Source organism: Sus scrofa, chromosome 15 (genome assembly GCF_054392235.1).
Source record: "Sus scrofa isolate SSC_HxYL_T2T_F1_AM1 chromosome 15, Sscrofa_HxYL_maternal_Yorkshire_Landrace_v2.0, whole genome shotgun sequence".
Classification (NCBI taxonomy): domain Eukaryota; kingdom Metazoa; phylum Chordata; class Mammalia; order Artiodactyla; family Suidae; genus Sus; species Sus scrofa.
Genome location: NC_139397.1, coordinates 45678276 through 45697895, shown reverse-complemented (window position 1 = coordinate 45697895; position 19620 = coordinate 45678276). Strand labels below are relative to the sequence as shown.

Genomic DNA, 19620 nt, shown 5'->3' with positions numbered 1-19620 from the left:
TTATTATGTTGAGGTAGGGTCCCTCTATGTTCACTTTCTGGAAAGTTCAAAAAGAAAATTACAGACCAATGTCATTAATGTATGTAGACACAAAAATCCTCAACAAAATATTAGCAAACCGAATCCAACAATATATTAAAAGGATCATTATTATGATGAAGTGGGATTTATCCCAGTGATGCAAGAATTCTTTAATATCTGCAGATCTATGAGTGTGACACACCATATTAACAGATTGGAGAATGAAAACCACATGGTCAGTAGATGCAGAAGGCTTTTCAAATAACTTAAACATCCTTATTTAAGTGCTGTGTTAAAAAATCACCAGCAGCCCTAAGTTGTGTCTATAAACACTGAGGACTGGCAGGACATTCTACCAGAATGTCCTCTGAGGTAACCCCAGGGGTCTATAGGGAGGTGGGAACTTGTGCGGCCTGACCCCATAGGGCTGTGCTGTGGGATTCTTGAGAATGCTTTCCAGGTCGCCTGATTCATCCTTGGTCTCCAGCCAGAGCCAGCTTTACACTCTATCAATCCCTCTTCCAAAACTGGCAGCACCCACCTACCCCTCGTCTCCCTCTGTGCTCTGTGCCCAACTCTTAAAAGTTGAAAAGCCTTAAGATTAATGAAATGTAACTTTTTTTTTCTCTTTTGCTTTTTAGGGCCACACCCATGGCATATGGAGGTTCCCAGGCTAGAGGTCTAATTGGAGCTACAGCTGCTGGCCCACACCACAGCCACAACAATGCCAGATCTGAGCCGCATCTGCAACCTACACCACAGCTCACGGCAATGCTGGATCCTTAACCCACTGAGCGAGGCCAGGGTTCGAACCTGCATCCTCATGGTTCCTAGTCGGATTCGTTTCTGCTGTGCTACGATGGGAACTCCAGATTAATGAAATATAACTTTTCAAAACTAAAGTGGAAGAGTGTGCTTTAGTAACAAGTGAGTTTCAATTTTTAAAAAGAGGGGTGGATTTCCCTGGTAACCTAGTGGTTAAGGATCTGACATTGCCACTGCTGTGGCTCAGGTTTAGCCACTGGCCCAGCAAACTGCGTGCTGCGGGTGTGGCCAAAGATAAATAAATAAATAAAGTAAAAATAAAATTACTTTTTAAAAAGTAAATAAATAAAAAATACAAGGAGAAAAAAAAATCTAAAAATGAAACCAAAATATTGCTGTTAGTATTCTGTACCAAGAACAGAATCCCTAGAACAGACAATGTGTAGAGTGCCAGGGAGTGTGTCCTGCAACTAAATTGCAATGCTAGCTAACACCTTGTAATTATCTCTTGTACTTTAAACTTTTTAAGGCCATTATCTGCTTTATTTATTTTTTTAACCTCAGATTTTTAAAAAATTCTAGTTGATTTATGGTTTTTTTTTTTTTTTTTTTTTGGTCTTTTATCTTTTTAGGGCCTCACCCACGGCATATGGAGGTTCCCAGGCTAGGGGTCGAATCCGAGCTGTTGCTGCTGGTCTACACCAGAGCCACGGCAATGCCAGATCCGAGCCACATCTGCCACCTACACTACAGCTCACGGCAATGCCAGATCCTTAACCCACTGAGTGAGGCCAGGGATCGAACCTGCAACCTCATGGTTCCTAGCCGGATTCGTTAACCACTGAGCCACGACGGGAACTCCTGATTTATGGTTTTGTGACACTTTCTGCTGCATGGCAAAGTGACTCAGTTATACATATATATACATTCTTTTTTTGTATTCTTTTCCATCCTTGTCTATCCCGGGAGAATGGATATAGTTCTCTGTGCTGTACAGTAGGACCTTATTGCTTATGCATTCTATATATGATAGTTTGCATCCACTAACCCCAAACTCCCGTCCGTCCCACTCCCTTCCCGCCACCATCTGCTTTAATTCTTTTTTTTTTTAAAGTTTGCATTTTATTCTGTGATTGAAAGTGATCAGAGGCTTTTTTTTTTTTTTTTTTTTTTTTTTTTTGCTTTTTAGGGCCACACCCGCGGCATATGGAGGTACCCAGGCTACGGGTCCAGTTGGAGCTACAGCTGCCGGCCTACACCACAGCCACAGCAACGCAGGATCTGAGCCACGTCTGTGACCTACGCCACAGCTCACGGCAATGCCAGATCCTTAACCCACTGAGCAAGGCCGAGGATCGAACCTGCAACCTCATGGTTCCTAGTCGGATTCGTTAACCACTGCGCCACGACGGGAACTCCTGCTTTAATTCTTAAACACCTTTAAAAAAAGGCAGAATTGTCCCCATTTGAAAGCAAAGGAAGAAAGGCTTGTGGAGAGGTCAAAGGTCTTACTTAAGATCATGCCCCATGCAGGTCTAGAAGCAGGCCTCTGGACTTTGGCCAGTTTGTCTGGATCAGCTGATTCTGTGCTGGTTTCTCTTTATCTCAGGCCCCTTAGGATTATGTTTCCCTATAATTTTCTGAAATAGAAACAGATTACTGTCTTCATCTCCTGTGACAGCATTACCTTTAGCTTTCCTGGATAATATTGACTCTCATTTCAATAAGATGTACTTAAAATTTCCTCTAGTTTGTTTATAGCTAAGAAAACTCAATATTTCAAATGTTCTATTTAAGTACTCAGGTTTTTAAAGATTTTTTTCCTTTTTTTCTTTTTTTTGGGGGGGTATTTTTTCATGGTAGAAAATAAGAAGTAAATTATCTATAAATCTGTCTTCAAAAATTATAGCTGTACGTGTGGTAAGCTTGGGTTTTTCCCTGTTAATTTTAGGGAGACGAGACTTTGCTTGTTCCCATCCATGCCTATCCTGTTGCGAACACACTGGACTTCCCCTCATTTATAAATCTATCAAATGTTCTACTTGGTGAAAGGTAAGTGATCAAAATTAATTGCCAAAGTGGCATGTAAAAAGTTAAGAGATACATAGATTAAAAACTTGGGTTTCTATTTTTTCCTAATGGGAAGTCTTCCTTACAGCTAAGTTAGACTGGACTTGTAATTGCAAAGGCAAAAGAAAGTAAGAAGAAAGGGTGAGAGGGAAGGAGGGAGGAAGGAAGGGAGGAGGGAAGAAAGCAAACAAACAAACAAAATCCCCAAACCCAGCTAAGTCAAGATATCATAAAAGGAATTTATTGGTCGTTAACCTGACAGATACAGGATGCATCTTCAGGCATGGCTGGATCTAGGGGTTTAATTCAGGTTTCAGGACCCCGACGCCCCCCCATATCTGGGTTTTGCTGCCCTGTGCAGGCTTCTTTCTCAGCAGGCTCCACTTCATAGCTGTAGCAACACCATATCCTTTAACCCAGTGTGCCAGGCCAGGGATTGAACTCCTGCTTCCATAGCAACCCAAGCCACTGTAGTTGGATTCTTAACCCACTGCCCCACAGTGGGAACTCCATGCAACTTGCTTTCTTTCATTCAACATTATGTATTCGTTGTCCAGCCATGTTAATCCATAAAGCTCTAGTTCATTGCCATGGGGTCCACTGTATGGACTTACCAAAGTTTTTACATCTGTATTGCAGCTAATTGAGGGTTATTGCCACTCCTTTTTCTGCTGTGACCAGCACTCCTGCTCAGTATGCTTGTACACAGCCTAGGGCGCAGGTTCCAGAGTTTCTCCAGGTTGCACACGTAGCAGGGGAATTGCAGGTCCACACGACTTCAGTGTCACTGACGCCAGATTGTTTTCCAAAATGGGTGTACTCATCACACACCCACCTGTGGTGCATGAGAGTTCCTGTTTCTCTTGCATTATTGCTGACATTGGGTGTTATCAGACTTTCACATTTTGGGTGATGGATATTCTTGGCCCCTTACTCTTTTTATCTCTATTTATTTTCCCCAAAACATTCTGCCAGAACTTTTTCCCTCCCCATATCAAGCCTTTCCCTTCACCCAGTCCTTCTCAGCACTAAGTGGTCAGTATAGGGACCCCCAGGACCTAACCAAGGAGAGTCCTTCCTGGCAGGACCCACTCACTCTGTGCATTTTAGGGCCAAATATAACTATTTCCTTTAAGTGGGTAAATGAGCAATTTTTAAGCAAAATTAAAGTGGCAGGAAGCAACTAACTTCCTAGTTCAAGTCTTCCTTTCTTCCTTTTTTTCTCTCTCTTTTTTTCTCTCTCCTCCACAAGGCACTCCTTGTTTGGACCGTCAGCGAGGCTGTCAAGGTTGACAGCACTGGTTTGTTCGTAGGCAGGGGGAAATGACGGCTTTAGTATCAGTCTTGGTTCTTTTTTTTTTTTTTTTTTTTTTTTTTTTTTTTTTTTTTTTTTTGTCTTTGTTGTTGTTGTTGTTGCTATTTCTTGGGCGGCTCCCGCGGCATATGGAGGTTCCCAGGCTAGGGGTCCAATCGGAGCTGTAGCCACCAGCCTACGCCAGAGCCACAGCAACGCGGGATTTGAGCCGCATCTGTGACCTACACCACAGTTCACGGCAACGCCGGATCGTTAACCCACTGAGCAAGGGCAGGGACCGAACCCGCAACCTCATGGTTCCTCGTCGGATTCGTTAACCACTGCGCCACGACGGGAACTCCAGTCTTGGTTCTTAAAACATACATCTAGCCACTTCCCCTGGAGGCTTCTCCCAAGCTCTTTCCTACATCATGCCCTTCATTTGTACTCAGAATGAAAACTGTGGCTAAACACTTTATGAAACTGAGTTACTGTGTGTCATGTTGTGATATTTTCAAAAATCTTTCAAAAGATAGGTATGCTACTTTGCTTCTCCCAACATTTGGGCAGCAGGCTGTGCCTTCCTAAGACTTGATGCACTTGACTTAATGGCTTTTCCCCAACTTTTAACCGCCCAAACTGCCCTTGCAGTGTTCAGCCCACAAAGGTAGCAGCACAAAGGGTGAGTATTTGAAAGAATTTTCACCTGAAATGTCCCCTCGTAATCCTGGGCTGCTTTGGGGGTTGAAGGTATCGTTTGGGTAGGCACTTTATCTGGCATTCATTCATTCATTCAACAAACCTTTATTGAATGTCTACTATATGCCAAGCACTACTAGTTCCAGAAATGATTAAGCCCTGATCTCACGATTAAATGGACACTTCTTATTTCTAATTCAGTGTGTTCGAGCAAGGTTACCTAATCTAGCTCAGTGTGAATTGAGCCAGGCAGGTGGGACAGGGGAGCTCAGACAGGACTTTCTAGAGGAGAACTAGCCTGCACTGAGCTTTTTTCCTTTTGGCCGTGGCGTGCAGCAACTTGGTGTAACAGCTTAGTTCCCAGACCAGGGATTGAACCTGGGTCACAGAGGCAAAAGCACCCAAACCTAACACTGGACCCCCAGGGAACTCCCCTGCCCTGAGCTTTTGAAGGATGACAAGAAATCAGCCAGCAGCAGAAGGGAGCAGAATAGGAGAGAAGAGGGCTGTTTCAGGCACTGCAAAGGCTTGGGCAGAGTCAGAGATGTGAAAGGCACAGCAGGTTTGGGCCTGTCTAGAGCGTTCATGAGACTGGACCTGGGTTATAAGACTGTGGCAGGGGAAGTAGGGAGAGGGCTGAGTGAGGGGGGCCTCAGAAGCTCTGCCGGGAGATGTGGGTTCTGCCCTGAGGCCCCCACCAAAGGATGTAAGCGCAGAGTCATATCTCCCTTGTTGAAACCTCACTCTGGTGGCCTGTGTGGGGAATCGCAGGGGTGGCGGGGTGGGGTGCTGGTCAGGACTGCTGTGGAGAGCCAGACCTGAGACAGGAGAGGGCCTGGAACACCTCAAAAACATGCAATGATGGCAAATATTTCAACGTGGTAGTAGGGTCTTAGGTTCCTTAGCAGTGTGGCCAAAACTCTGCCTCTTTCCACTGGTGCTGAGTAAAGACACGGAGACAGAGTTTGGGATGAAGGAGAAAGAGAGCTTTTATTGCTTTGCCAGGCAAAGGGGGCCACAGCAGGCTACTGCCTTAAAGACTGTGTCCTCCACTGGGAAGAATTGTGGGGAGCTGAATGGTAAAAAGGAGAAAAACAGGTTTTCAGATAAGGATCAGGATTGGGGTAAACATGTGTTCTTTCTTTGGGGGAATCTTTGTCATCAAAGTTGGTGTCAGGAGGTCTCCGCACAATCCTGGTGGTGGTCTTCTGGGTTATTGCCTAGAATAACAGTACTTGTGAAAAGGGCGTATTGATCAGAGATTAGAACAAACTAGGAAAGTTCCTGTAAGACATCACGTGCTAATAATTTTAACCCACAGCCGATTATGCTCAGGGTGACTAATCTTTAGCTTATGGGTAATTGTGTTTAGGGTGCAATTAAGCCAGGGAGAAGGACAAGGAAGGACTCTAAGCTGTTCAGTTTTAAAGTACTCATTTCTAAAAGGAGCATAAGAAATATAACTTTTCTCTTAGGTGTATAAGATGCCTACATCTTTATGTGTATCCCTTGAGAGGGAACCAAGATCCTGCCCCAAGGCTGTACTATTGTTTCTTTCTTTTTTTCTTTCTTTTTCTGTCTTTTGCCTTTTTTTAGGGCCATACCCTTGGCATATGGAAGTTCCCAGGCTAGGGGTCGAATTGGAGCTACAGCTGCCACCCTATGCCACAGCCACAGCAACGCCAGATCCGAGCTTCGTCTGTGACCTACGCCACAGCTCACAGCAATGCTGGATCCTTAACCCACTGAGTGAGGCCAGGGATTGAACCTGCAACCTCATGGTTCCTAGTCGGATTCGTTTCCGCTGAGCCATGGTGGGAACTCCTGTACTATTTTTTCTTGACTCTTCCTCCCTTGTCTCTGCATCCCCTTCCTCCCCTGAACAGCAACTGTCTGAACCTGTTCCTAGAAACTCAGGGAAGGTCCTGGAGGTTGAATGAGGTTCATTGCCTAAAAATAAGAAATGAGGGGACACAGAAAGGCTTTTGTGCCCATGAGCCCCACAGGGCAGAAGCAGAAACAAAAACTCATTGCACATGATTTATTAAGGCATAACTCATAAAGGAGCAAAGGGCAGAGAAGGGGGTGCTCAGGCCCTCAGCCAAGGGCACTTGTCTGGAGAAGGTCAAGGAGAGATCCTCAGCCACAGCCCTCTCAGAGCCGGTGATGGACACACCAACTGGTGAGGGAGAAGACCAGGAGCATTGCTGCAAAGCCACAGCAAGCAGACAGGCCCTGGATTTACACACCCACTTGTCACCTCTCCATCTGTCTTCCTTTTGCTCTGTGATTATACTTCTCTGGAGCGACGGGGTGGCTTCCATGTGCAGTTGAGCTGGTGTGAGCTGCTGTCCGGTACAGGTGAGCACGTGGGTGGTGTCATGACTGGATAGTGTAGGGCTGATGTGTGCCAGGTGTACCATTTCTGGGCTTCCTTCCTTTCCTGGACCACTGGGTGCACGGCGTCTGCTTGCCGTGGCTTTGCAGCACTGGCATTTAAATGTTACCATGCATCAACAATGCAAAATATTATTAGTGATAAAAAGACTCCTCCCTACAATTTTGGACATGCTCCAGCCACTGCTAGATGCAGAAGAAGCAGCGATTAGAGTCCCCTGATGGTGCAGAGGGTTAGGATCTGGTGTTGTCTGTGCTATGGCTTGGGTCACTGCTGTGGAGCAGGTTCGATCCCTGGCCTGGGAACTTTCACATGCTGCAGACAGGGCCGAAAGAAAGATTCCTATATCAATAGTTGGCAAAGGGATAGACTTACTAAATTGATATGTTCTAATCCATGTTACAGTCTAAATTATTCATGTGTCTCTGTGGGGAGGAGTCCCTTCATCTTGATGGTGTTTCCCTTGAATTTTGTACCTGCACAATGGTTAATTTATTGTGCCATCTGAATCTAGCACCTTGTAATAAGTTAGCATTTGTCATGCTTATTATCATTTAACTTTCATTCTACAAAAAGGAGTCAAATACTACTTATGGCAAGATGGCTCGCTCCTTCCACTCCCTAAACACTGAGTTGGTTTTTTTTGTTTGTTTTTTGTTTTTTGCTTTTTAGGGCAGTACCCTTGGCATATGGAAGTTCCCAGACTTAGGGGTCGAATAGGAGCTGTAGCCGCTGGCCTACGCCAGAGCCACAGCAATTCTGGATCCAAGCATCATCTGTGACCTACACCACAGCTCACGGCAATACTGGATCCTTAACCCAATGAGCAAGGCCAGGGATTGAACCCACATCCTCATGGATGCTAGTTGGATTCGCTTCCACTGAGCCATGGATGGGAACTCCGAGATTTTTTTAATTAGGGAGGAAATCTTATCTATAGTAATTTCACAATATCATTCTCTCAGGAAATTCTCGATTACTGCTTAGACAAACACAATATTAAATACTTGGGTAAATGATAAAAATAACATCAGAATAAGGTAAAAACAAATGTTACATAATTTACTAGAAATGAATGTGGGCTCTGGTCCTCTATTAACGTTTATTTAGAGATGGGACAAGAAAGAAATTTAAGTTTATATCGGGGTATTTTCTATATTTACTTTCTGTAATGCAAATTTGTATTTTTTTCTTCTAATAGGCACAGAGTTTGTACATGATCATAATATAAGTCTAACATTTAAAAGGTTTGGGTTGGATTTTATTAAAAATAAGAAATAATTTGGAATTTGCTGGTGGGTTAGCAGGTTAAAGATCCAGTATCATCACTGCCGTGTCTCAGGTTCCATCCCAACCTGGGAAATTCATGCTGTGAGCTTGGCCAAAAAAAAAAAAAAAAAAGCAGGGGGGGGATAATTCTTTTAAAGTACTTAATATATTTTTATACATAGCCTCAGTGTATTTGATTAATGCTTAAATAATAAAGCAACAGTGATAAAAGTTGTAATTACCTCCAAAAGTACTAACTTTTATCTGCTTTAATTTTTTTTTTTTTTTTTTTTTTACTTTTTAGGGTAGCACCCGTGGCATTTGGAGGTTCCCAGGCTAGGGGTCAAACCCGAGCTACAGCTGCCAGCCTACGCCACAGCCATAACAGCACCAGGTCCGAGCCACATTTGTGACCTACACCACAGCTGATGGCAACACCAGATCCTTAACCCACTGATCGAGGCCAGGGAACAAACCTGCAACCTCATGGTTCCTAGTCAGGTTTGTTTCCGATGTGCCACAAGGGGAGCACCTGCTTTAATAATTGGCTGCTTTCTATAAGTTATATAAGAACTGTAATTCAGGTTCTTGTTCGCATCCAAGGATTAATAAGTATAAGATGTGTATATTTATTCATGCTTATTCATTGCAAATGAGTTCAAACTGTGTTTAGCAATGGGAATTTAGTTGAGAATTTTTAAGTCCCTTCAGAATCTAATGAGATTCTATTTCTTCACACGTGGAAAAGTTCTAAATAGGCTAAACTTCATATTTGCCAAATTTCTCTTGGCCCAAATTAATTTAGACTGCCCTTGATTTATGATGAAGGAAGCCAACTGCACTAATGTGACATCCTTAATATGAACAGCAGCAATGAAAGCAAGGTTCAGGGATCCCACTGAATTTGTATTCCTTGCACTGCTGTGTCTCCTTCTAAATTGAGGCACCTGGAATTCTGTGCCCTTAAGGAATTGTTTGTTTTTCCGACTGATTAATGCATCAGGAACTTGGCTTCATGTAATCATCATTAAACAAATACTCTGACACCTTTTCTATGGGAATTATCAGAGCTTTGAAATTAGTTACAGATTGGGCATATACTAAAATCCCTAGCAGGGTTTTTTGGTTTTGTTTTAGTTCAGGGAAATGCAGCATTCAACTTTTAGCAGAAGAACCCTGAGCGGTAGACTTTGCCTTTCTGGGGCAGCTCTGAGCAGACCCCTGAGGGTACTGGCTGGAGGGTCGGATGGCCCATGGGGCTTGTGAGTCACTGGCCTACTCTTCAGAGAGCAGGTTTGGGCAGTTTAAGGCTTCACATTGACCACTATCCAAGGCTACTTATATCTTGAGGGGTGCTTGTAATTTGTAATGTTAGTTTTATCTACCCAGTGTGGTAAAGAAGCTGATACCCAGTGGGGCCTGAGTATCTGTTAGGCTGAATAGCCTTGAAAATGTAATGACTTTTATGTACCCTGTATTTCAGAATTAGAAAGCATCTCTAAAGAGAGTAAAGCTGGAGTTCCCTGATGGCTCAGAGGATTAAAGATCTGGCATCGTCACTGCTGGGGCTTGGGCTGCAGCTGTGGCATGGGATCAATCCCTGGCCTGGGAACTTCTGTATGCCGTGGGCGTGGCCAAAAAAAAAAAAAGAGGAGTTCCGACTGCAGTGCAATGGGATTGGCAGCGTCTCTGGAGCATTGGGACCCAGGTTCCATCTCCAGTCCAGAACAGTGGGTTAAGGATCCAGCATTGCTGCAGCTGCAGTGTAGTTTGCAACCATGGCACAGATCTGATCCCTGGCCCAAGAACTGCATATGCCTATGGGCTGCCAAAAAATGAAAAAATGAAAAAAAAATAATAAAATAAATAAATAAATAAATAAAATAAAATAAAAGAGAGAGAATGAAAGTAAAGATGGATGAACCTATACTTATAGTAGAGACTGATTTGGGATAAGATTTATGAGTTTGGGGGAAAAAACCTATGAAGTATTCATCTCACTTTTGGCTTAAGTGATTACTCTGATAATGACCCTTGTCTAGAATTTATATCAAGGAATATCACTGTCAAAGTGAATATCTAGAATTTACAAATTAATAAGAGAACAGAACAACGCAGTAGAAAAATAGGCAAAGAATACACACAGGCAGTTCATAGGCAGGGAAAACCAAATGGACACATCTGAGCAGAAGCTCAACGTCAAAGAAATGAAAAGCAAAATACAACAAGGTGCCAATTTCACCCCATTGGGTTGGAAGAAGTTAACATGTTTGTGAAGTCTGTGTTGGTAACCACCTGGAGCCCCCAGATGCCACTCGTGAAAGGGCAAATTGGTACCCATGCTTTGGAGAGCACTTTGGCCATTTCTAGTAAAGTTGGTATTTTTACTTGACCAATAACCAGTCATTCCATTTCTCTGTTATAACTGGAGCAGTTCTGGTACTGATGCACAGGGAGTCCCGACCACATTGCAGTGGTGAAGAGGCATAAACTACTTGAACGCCTCTCAGCAGGAGGATAGAGAACTAAGGCTGGTGTAGACCCACACTGGTTAGGATGAACCAACAGGATGTCATGTGTCATCATGGATCAGTCTCAAAAGCATAGTGTTGAGCAGAATCAGCAAGTTTTAAAATGACATTGTTGAAAGCAAGCAGTGGATATCATGTATTTTATGGGTACATACATAAGTGATGATGTAATAAAAATCCACAGGGATGGTAGTGAATACAGGTAGGGGTCACCCCCGGGGAGGGAGGAAGAGACAAGCACCAGGGAAAAGTGTACGGAGAGCTTCAACTGTTCCACAATGTTATGTCTTTCAAAGTAAGGAGTTCCCTGGTGGCCTAGTGGTTAATGATCTGGCTTTGTCACTGCTGTGCCTCAGGTCCAGTCCCTGATCCAGAACTTCCACATGCTGCAGGCTACAGCCAAAGCAAACAAACAACAACAACAAAGAAATAAGACATTGACCTGCCCAAAGCAAAAGAATTAATAGCACCTGGTAGTGGATAAAGGGATCTTTATGTTGTTCTCTATATTCTTCTTTAAACTGGAATATTTCAGACATTTAAAAAAGGTAATGAATTTAAAGCCAAATAAAAATGCTTTGGCTTAAGTTTTAAAGCCACATTTGAGCTGTACTGGACTCCTCCTCAAGTTGTTACTGAAGAAGGGTTACTTTTCTCCAACAAATATTCATTGAGTTAATCTGTGCCGGAGTCTGGGATTTTGCTGAGGTTGTGCTGAGGAAGCAAGTTAGCTCGGCTTTGCCTTCAGAGAACTTGAGCCTCCCAGGTAGACAGGTGCTGGTGGGTCAAGGAGTGGCCTTGAGAGCTGGTTTGGATTCCAGCAGGGGAGTGCGCCTGCTGGTATACCCTTGACTGAAGAATGGTCCTTCTCCATTGGGGATGGTCATCCTCTTTGACTGAGGGAAGGACCTTCATGGAGTGGTGAGGGAGGAAGGGGACACCCACCTAGCTAGCCAGATCAGCCGAATCAACCCTGGCGATCAGTGGGGTGACAGGTGTCACAGCCAGAGCGCCCTCACATCCCAGAAGGTGGTCTTGATGGGAAAAGCCCATAGGCAGACAGGTTGGGATGAGCACTGCTTGGAAGGGAACACAAAAGCTAACCTGGCAGCTCTGCTCAGACCCATTACCATCCAGTTCTCCCAGGAGTAGGAGCCAGGAGACAAGTTTCCTACTGAGGGAGTGAGGGACAAACCTGGTTGGCAGGGAAGTCCCCATGGAAAAGGTCACAAGGTAGGAACCAGCCACTAAGCAGGAGGGCATGATGGGCCGGGAAGGAGCAGGAGTTAGGTGGTGGAGAAAGAAGGGAGGAGGCACAGGAGAGGCCGGGCCGGGGGCAGGGCTGAGTCCCCTGCAGCGGAGCTGCCGAAAGGGATCCAGATGACCTGTCTGAGCTCCACGCGGGAAGCCAAGTGCTGGCCAGAGAACCCTGCTTCTCCCCACACTCATCCCACAGACTCGGGCTGACCTGTGCTTGTCCTCATAAATGGAGTGGATATGGAGGTGCTCAGGGTTCTCTAAGAAGTGCCATCTCAGAGTTTCTGTTGTGGCTCAGCAGGTTAAGAAGCTGACTAGTATGCATGAGGATGCAGGTTTGATCCCTGGCCCCACTCAGTGGGTTAAGGATCCAGCGTTGCTCTGAGCTGAGGCAAAGTTCACAGATGCAGCTCCGGATCCTGAGTTGCTATAGCTGTGGTGTAGGCTGGCAGCTGTAGCTCCGATTAGACCCCTCACCTGGGAACCTCCATATGCCACAAGTGCAGCCCCAAGGAAAAAAAAAAAAAGTGCCACAACTGTGGCAGCTCCTGTGATGTCGTAAGCCTCGCCTCAAGCTCATCACAAAGTTGGCCTTTTCCCCTGTGAGAGCAATTCTGAAAACATGGTCCCTCTCTGGCTCCTCTGCTGGCTGTTGAGCTTCTAACCGAATGAAGCCTCTAGCAAATTTCAGTCAAACATAGCCTGCAGTGTGGTTTCTTCAACATGGGCTAGTGCCATGCTCCGTGAAGGCCACGGCTTCCCAGGCTGTCCGTGAAGCCTGGTAATCCAAGTTCCAGGCTTCCCCAGGGCCTGCTGTGTAGTGGACATGCCCTCTCCCCATGACCATGAGCGTCCGTAGGGTAAACCTGCTCAGACTCAAGAGGCAGCAAGCCTGAGATGTTTGGGGTGGAAACTCAGGACAGTTGACCTGCTGTGAATCCTGGTTCTGCCACTAACCAGCCATGTCAGGGTGGGCAGGACGGTAACCCTCCCTGTGCCTTGGTTTCCTCCTCTGTCAGTGAGGGAATCATATTACCGCTGGGTAGGACTGGCACAGCTCACTCTCTGGGAAATGCATAGGTTGCCGTGACCCAGGAATTATTGCATGAGTATCGGGACGGTCGTCATTCTGTGGCTGCTTATTACATAATGAGTCTCTATTCCTTGGTACCAAGAGAGCTGGTTCTAAAGAAAAACAATATTTTCCACATTTCTTTTCTTTCTTTGTTTTTTTTTTTTTTTTTTTTTTTTTTTTTTTTTGGTAGCAAAAGTTATGTGATTCCTCTGCAATGCAGTTGCCCTGTGGATTTCGAGTTTCATGTCACCTTGATTCAGTCTCATCCAGCCTTTACTGTTGAGCCATCATCAGGTAAGGAGAATTAATTCTCAAGTTTCTCATCCCCCAAGAATTCTCAGATCAAAGAAGATTTGGAAAGTAGGTGCCAAGTTATGAAAGAGAATAAGGCAGCTTTGACTATGTTATTTTCAAAAGTGTAAGACTAACAAACTTTTATGTATCTGACATAGCGTGTAATTGGAATTGGACACCAACATGGGAATAAAGACAGTTTAGGATAATTTGCATCATGCAGATAAATTATAATAGTGTCCAGGTAAATTTCTCCCAAAATCAAAACTTGAATTTAGAAGTTAATCCATTCTTTTTTTTTTTTTTTTTTTTTTTTTTTGCTTTTTAGGGCCACACCTGCAGCACATGGAAATTCCCAGGCTAGGGGTCGAGTCAGAACTACAGCTGCTGGCCACAGCCACAGCCACAGACACATCAGATCTGAGCTTTGTCTGCAACCTACACCTCAGCTCATGGCAACGCCGGATCCTTAACCCATTGAGTGAGGCCAGGATTGAACCTGCAACCTCCCGGTTCCTAGTCAGATTCGTTTCTGCTGTGCCATGGTGGGAACTCCCTAGAAGTTAATCCATTCTAATTCTAGTTTTGACTCTAGGTACGTCCTTGGTTTAGTAGTCACTTTTAATTGTTTCAGACACAATAGAAATATTGTTTCTTTTTTGTTACATTTTAAAAATACATCCTTTCCCTTTATGGTTTATCACAGGGTATTGAATGTAGTTCCCTGTGCTGTGCAGTAGGACCTTGTTGTTTATCCATTCTGGGTGTATAGCTTACATCTGCTAATCCCAACCTCTTCCCCTTTGGCAACCATAAGTCTGTTCTTTATGTCTGGGAATCTGTTTCTGTTTTGTAGATAGGTTCATTTGTGTCATAGTTTTTTTTTTTAATTTTAATTTTTTAATTATTATTATTATTTTTTTTTAGAGGTACACTTGCAGCATATGGAGGTTCCCAAGCTAGGGGTCAAACCAGAGCTATAGCTGCCGGCCAACACCACAGTGTCAAATCAGAGCTACAGCTGCCAGCTGACACTACAGCCACAGCAATGCAGGACCTGAGCCTCATCTGCAACCTACACCACAGCTCACGGCAATGCTGGATCCTTAACCCATTGATCGAGGCCAGGGATTGAACCTGCAACCTCATGGTTACTAGTCGGATTTGTTTCCATTGTGCCACAAAGGGAACTCCTGTGTCATAGTTTTATTTACTTTTAAAGTTTTATTGAAGTATAGTTGATCCAATTTTGTGATAATTTCTGCTGTACAACAAAGCGATTCAGTCATACATATACACACATCCATTCTTTTTCAGACTCTTTTCCCATATAGACCATCAATGGACTACTGGGTACCATTCCCTATGCTACGTAACAGGTCCCCCTTGGCCAATCATTCCATATACCAGAGTGTGCATATACCAATCCCCAGCCCCCAGTCCATCCCTCCCCCTATGACCTGTCCCCTTTGGTGACCGTAAGTTTGTTTTCAAAGTCTGTGCTTCTGTTTCTATTCTGCAGATAAATTCATTTGTATCCTTTTTTAGATTCCACATATAAATGATATCATATGATGTTTGTCTTTCACTGTCTGACTAACTTCACTTAGTATAATCATCTCTAGGTCCATTCATGTTGCTGCAAATGGCATGATTTCTTTTTTCTGGCAGAGTAGTATTCTGCTGTATATATGTACACATTTTCTTTATACAGAGAACATTGTCTCTTTCCAAGCCTTCAGAATCTTAGTGAAGGGTCTAAGGAATTTGCATCAGATGTGGTGTAGGCCATCAGCTTTTTCACACCCCAAAGCACAGATCTCAAAGACGCTTAGGACTTTTGAGAGGGAAATCTCTTCCTGAACTGATTTCCTCTTCCCAGTTTCCATCTGTGAATGTGTAGGTTTGGGATTTGGATATCTGCCCACTGTGGTCTGCTGGAAATACTGAAATAGTTTTGTTTTTACTTTGCATTCTTTTAGATTTATGAGGTATAGTTGACTATAAAATTATAAGCTTTTTAAAGGGTACAATGTGATGATTTGACATAGGCATGCATTGTGAAAGGGGACCCTTACTGAGTTAATTAATATATCCATCTGCTCACATAGCATGTAGTTCTCTCTCTCTCTTTTGGTGAGAACTTTTTTTTTTTTAAAGTTCTATTCTCTTAGCAAATTTCAATTCTACAGGACAGTGTTACCAGCTATAGTCATCATGTTTTACATTAGATCCTCAGACTTTATTCATTCTAAAATTGAAAGTTTGTACCCTTTTACCAACCTCTCCTTTTCCCCAACCCCCCAGCCCCCAGCTCGCAGTAAGCACTTTTCTACTCTGTCTCTAGAAACTGGACTTTCTTTTCTTCTAGATATGCCTGTAAGTGACACCATGCGTTTTGTCTTTGGTTTATTTTACTTAGCATAATGCCCTCTAGGCTCATATGTGTTGTCACAAATGGCAGGATTTCCTTCCTTTTTAAGTCTGAATAATATTGCATCGCATATATCTACATATCTGTATCTATCTATCTATCCCACAGCTTCTTTATCCAGTCACCTGTTGATGGACACAGGTTTCCATACCTTGGATACTATGAATAATGCTGCAGTTAATATGGGAGTGCAGCTATTGCTTCAAAATAATGATTTCATTTCCTTTTTTTTTTAAGGCTGCACCCTCAGCATATGGAGGTTCCTAGGCTGGGGGTCAAATCTGAGCTGTAGCTGCTGGCCTACACCACAGCTCTCGGCAACACCGGATCCTTAACCCACTGATGGAGGCCAGAGATCAAACCTGCATCCTCATGGACGCTAGTCAGATTCCTTTCTGCTGAGCCATGACAGGAACTCCTTCATTTCTTTTAGATCTGTATCCAGATGTGGGGTTGTTGGATCATAGGATAATTCTATTTTTATGTTTTGAGGAAACTCTGTACTGTTTTCCATAGTGGCTGTACCAGTTTATATTTCCAACAGTACACAAGGGTTCCCTTTTCTCCACATCCTTGCCAGGATGTGTTATCTCTTATCTTTTTGATAACAGCCATTCTAATAGGTATGAGGTGATATCTCATTGTGTTTTTTATTTGCATTTCCCTGATGATTAATGATGTTGAACATGTACCTGTTGGCCATTTGTATATCTTCTTCGGAAAAATGTCTATTCAGGTCCTTTGCTCATTTAAAAAAATGGGTTATTTGGGGTTTTTTGCCATTGAGTTATATGAGTTGCTTGTGTATTTGGGGTATTAATGCCTTATGGGATGTGTGGCTTGCAAATATTTTCTTCCATTGCTTTCTCATTTTGTTGCTGGTTTGCTTTGCAGAAGCTTTTGAATTTGATGTAGTCCCACTTGTTTATTTTTGCTTTTGTTGCTTTGCTTTTTGTATCAAATCCCAAAAATCATTGCCCAGACCAATGCCCAGAAGCTTTTTATAGTGTTTTCTTTTAGGAGCTTTATGGTCAAGTCTTACATTCAAATCTTCAATCCACTTTGAATTCATTTTTGTGTATGGTGTAAGATAGCGGTCCCCATTTCATTTTTTTCCTATTTGTTGAAGAGACTTTTCTTTCCACTTTGTATATTCCAAGGGGCTTTTGTTCTCAATTGACCATGTATGCATGGTTTTATTCCTGGGTTTTCTATTGTTTTTCATTAATCTATCTGTCTATTTTTGTGTCAATAGTATACTCTTTTTGATTACTGTAGCTTTGTGATAGAATTTGAAACCACAAAGAGTGATGCCTCTAGCTCCTTTCTTCTCTCCTAAGATTGTCTTAGCTATTCTGAGTCTTTTGTGATTCCATACAAATTTCAGGATCGTTTGCTTTATTCCTATTTTAAAAATACCATTAGAAGTCTAACAGGGATTTCATTTAATTTGTATATCTTTTGGGTAGTATGGACATTTTAATAATATTAATTCTTCCAATCCATGAACATGGGATAACTTTCCATTTCTGTCTTTCTTTTGTCTTTTTGTCTTTTCTAGGGCCACGCCTGTGCCATATGGAGGTTCCCAGTCTAAGAGTCTAATGGGAGCTGTAGCCGTGGGCCTATGCCAGAGCCACAGCAACGTGGGATCCTGCAACTTACACCACAGCTCACGGCAACGAAGGATCCTTAACCCACTGAGCAAGACCAGGGATCAAACCTGAAACCTCATGGCTCAGTGGTTAACAAATCTAACTAGGAACTCCTTTCTTTCTTTCTTTTTTTTTTTTTTTCCCGCATTTATTTCTGTCTTCTTCAATTTCTTTCATCAATGTGTTACATGTTACAGTTTTCAGTGTTCAGGTCTGTCACTTCCCTGGTTAAATTTATTCCCCATCACAAGAATTTTTCTCTTTTTCTTTTCTGCCTTTCTTTTTTTTTTTTTTTTTTTTTTTTTTTTACTTTTTAGGGCTGCACTGAGTCTTATGGAAGTTCCCAGGCTAGGGATCAAATCAGAGCGGTAGCTGCCGCCCTACACCAGAGTCACAGCAATGCCAGATCTGAGCCTTGTCTGCAACCTATGCCACAGCTCCTGGCAGCACCAGATCCTTAGCCCACTGAATGTGGCTGGGGATTGGGCCTGCAACCTATGGATACTAGTCAGTTTCATTACTGCTGAGCCATAGCAGGAACACCTTCTTTTCTTTTTATTATATCTATTTGAGATGAATGATGTTAATTAAACCTATTGTGGCAATCATTTCACAAATACGTAAAGAAACTATTATGCCATTTACCTTAAGCTTATACAGAGATTTGTATATTATTTCTCAGTAAAACTGGAAAAAAATTTACTCCTAGGTATTTTATTCTTTTTGTTGCTATTGTAAATGGGATTTTTTTTAAAAAATTTCACTTTCTGGGAATTCCCATAGTGGCTCAGTGGAAACAAATCCAACTAGTAACCTTAAAGTTGCAGGTTTGATCCCTGGCCTCACTCAGTGGGTTAAGGATCCAGTGCTGCTCTGAGCTGTGGTGTAGGTCGCAGACCCGATTTGGATCTTGCACTGCTGTGGCTGTGGCATAGGCCGGCAGCTGTAGCTCCTAGCCTAGGAACTTCCATATGCCACAGGTGTGGCCGCCCTAAAAAATAAAATAAAATAAAAACAAATAAATAAAAATAATAAAATTTCACTTTCTGGTAATTTATTGTTGGTGTATAGATACAAAGCTGATTTTTCTGTATTGATTTTATATCTTGCAACTTTACTGAATTTTTATTAATTCTAGCAGACTTTTTTGGTGAGTCTTTGGGGTTGGCTGTAGTTTTCTGAAGCACCATGCTCGGGATCTGGGAAGATAAAAAAGCTCTGAGCCTGATGTCTGCCTTAGGGAGTTGCAGTCTAGTTGGGAGACTTGAAACCTTGAAGTGTAACCATCCAGGTGGTAGCAGAACACCCTCGGGGGGCTGAGAGTGGGGGGAGAGGAGTCTCCTGTCAGTGGAGCATCAGGAGGCATTTCCTGTAACACGCACACTGATGAAGCCTTTTAAGTTTGGGTTCATTCAGCTTCAACAAGTGTTTATTGAGCTGGGAACACAGTAATGAGCAGGCACCTGCTTTTTTAAGACTTAGCAGGGAAGGCAGACAATAAAGAGGTAATTTCAGAGGGTGGGAGTCAAGAACTAAAAGAACATCTGGAGGGAGTGCCCATTGCGGTTCAGCAGTAATGAACCTGACAGGTATCCTTGAGGATGTGGGCTCGATCCCTGGCCCTGCTCAGTGGGTTAAGAATCTGGCGTTGCCACAAGCTGCATTGTAGATTGCAGATGCAGCTTGTATCTGGCGTTGCCGTGGCTGTGGCATAGGCCAGGAGCTGCAGCTCTGATTAGACCCCTAGCCTGGGAACATCCATATGCCACAGGTGTGGCCCTAAAAAGCAAAAAAAGAAAAGAAAACCTAAAGGAAGGACTTCCCAGGCTGAGTGAACAGTAGGTTCCAAGACCCTGGG

At 43.3% G+C, this 19620-nt stretch overlaps 1 protein-coding gene across 16 annotated transcripts in view; it reads left to right on the top strand.

Annotated features, from left to right (window-relative positions):
• The window catches only part of CFAP221 (cilia and flagella associated protein 221), a 97464-nt gene that overhangs the window by 17545 nt on the left and 60299 nt on the right, over positions 1–19620 (top strand). For all 16 annotated transcript variants that reach the window (XR_014829660.1, XR_014829661.1, XR_014829665.1 and 13 more), the window contains 2 exons: positions 2738–2838; positions 13570–13673. Coding sequence is in view for 8 of the 16 variants with exons in the window: in XM_021075445.2 (XP_020931104.1) it covers positions 2738–2838; positions 13570–13673 (205 nt within the window). In the remaining 8 variants the exon portion in view is untranslated. The remainder of the gene's footprint in view (positions 1–2737; positions 2839–13569; positions 13674–19620) is intronic.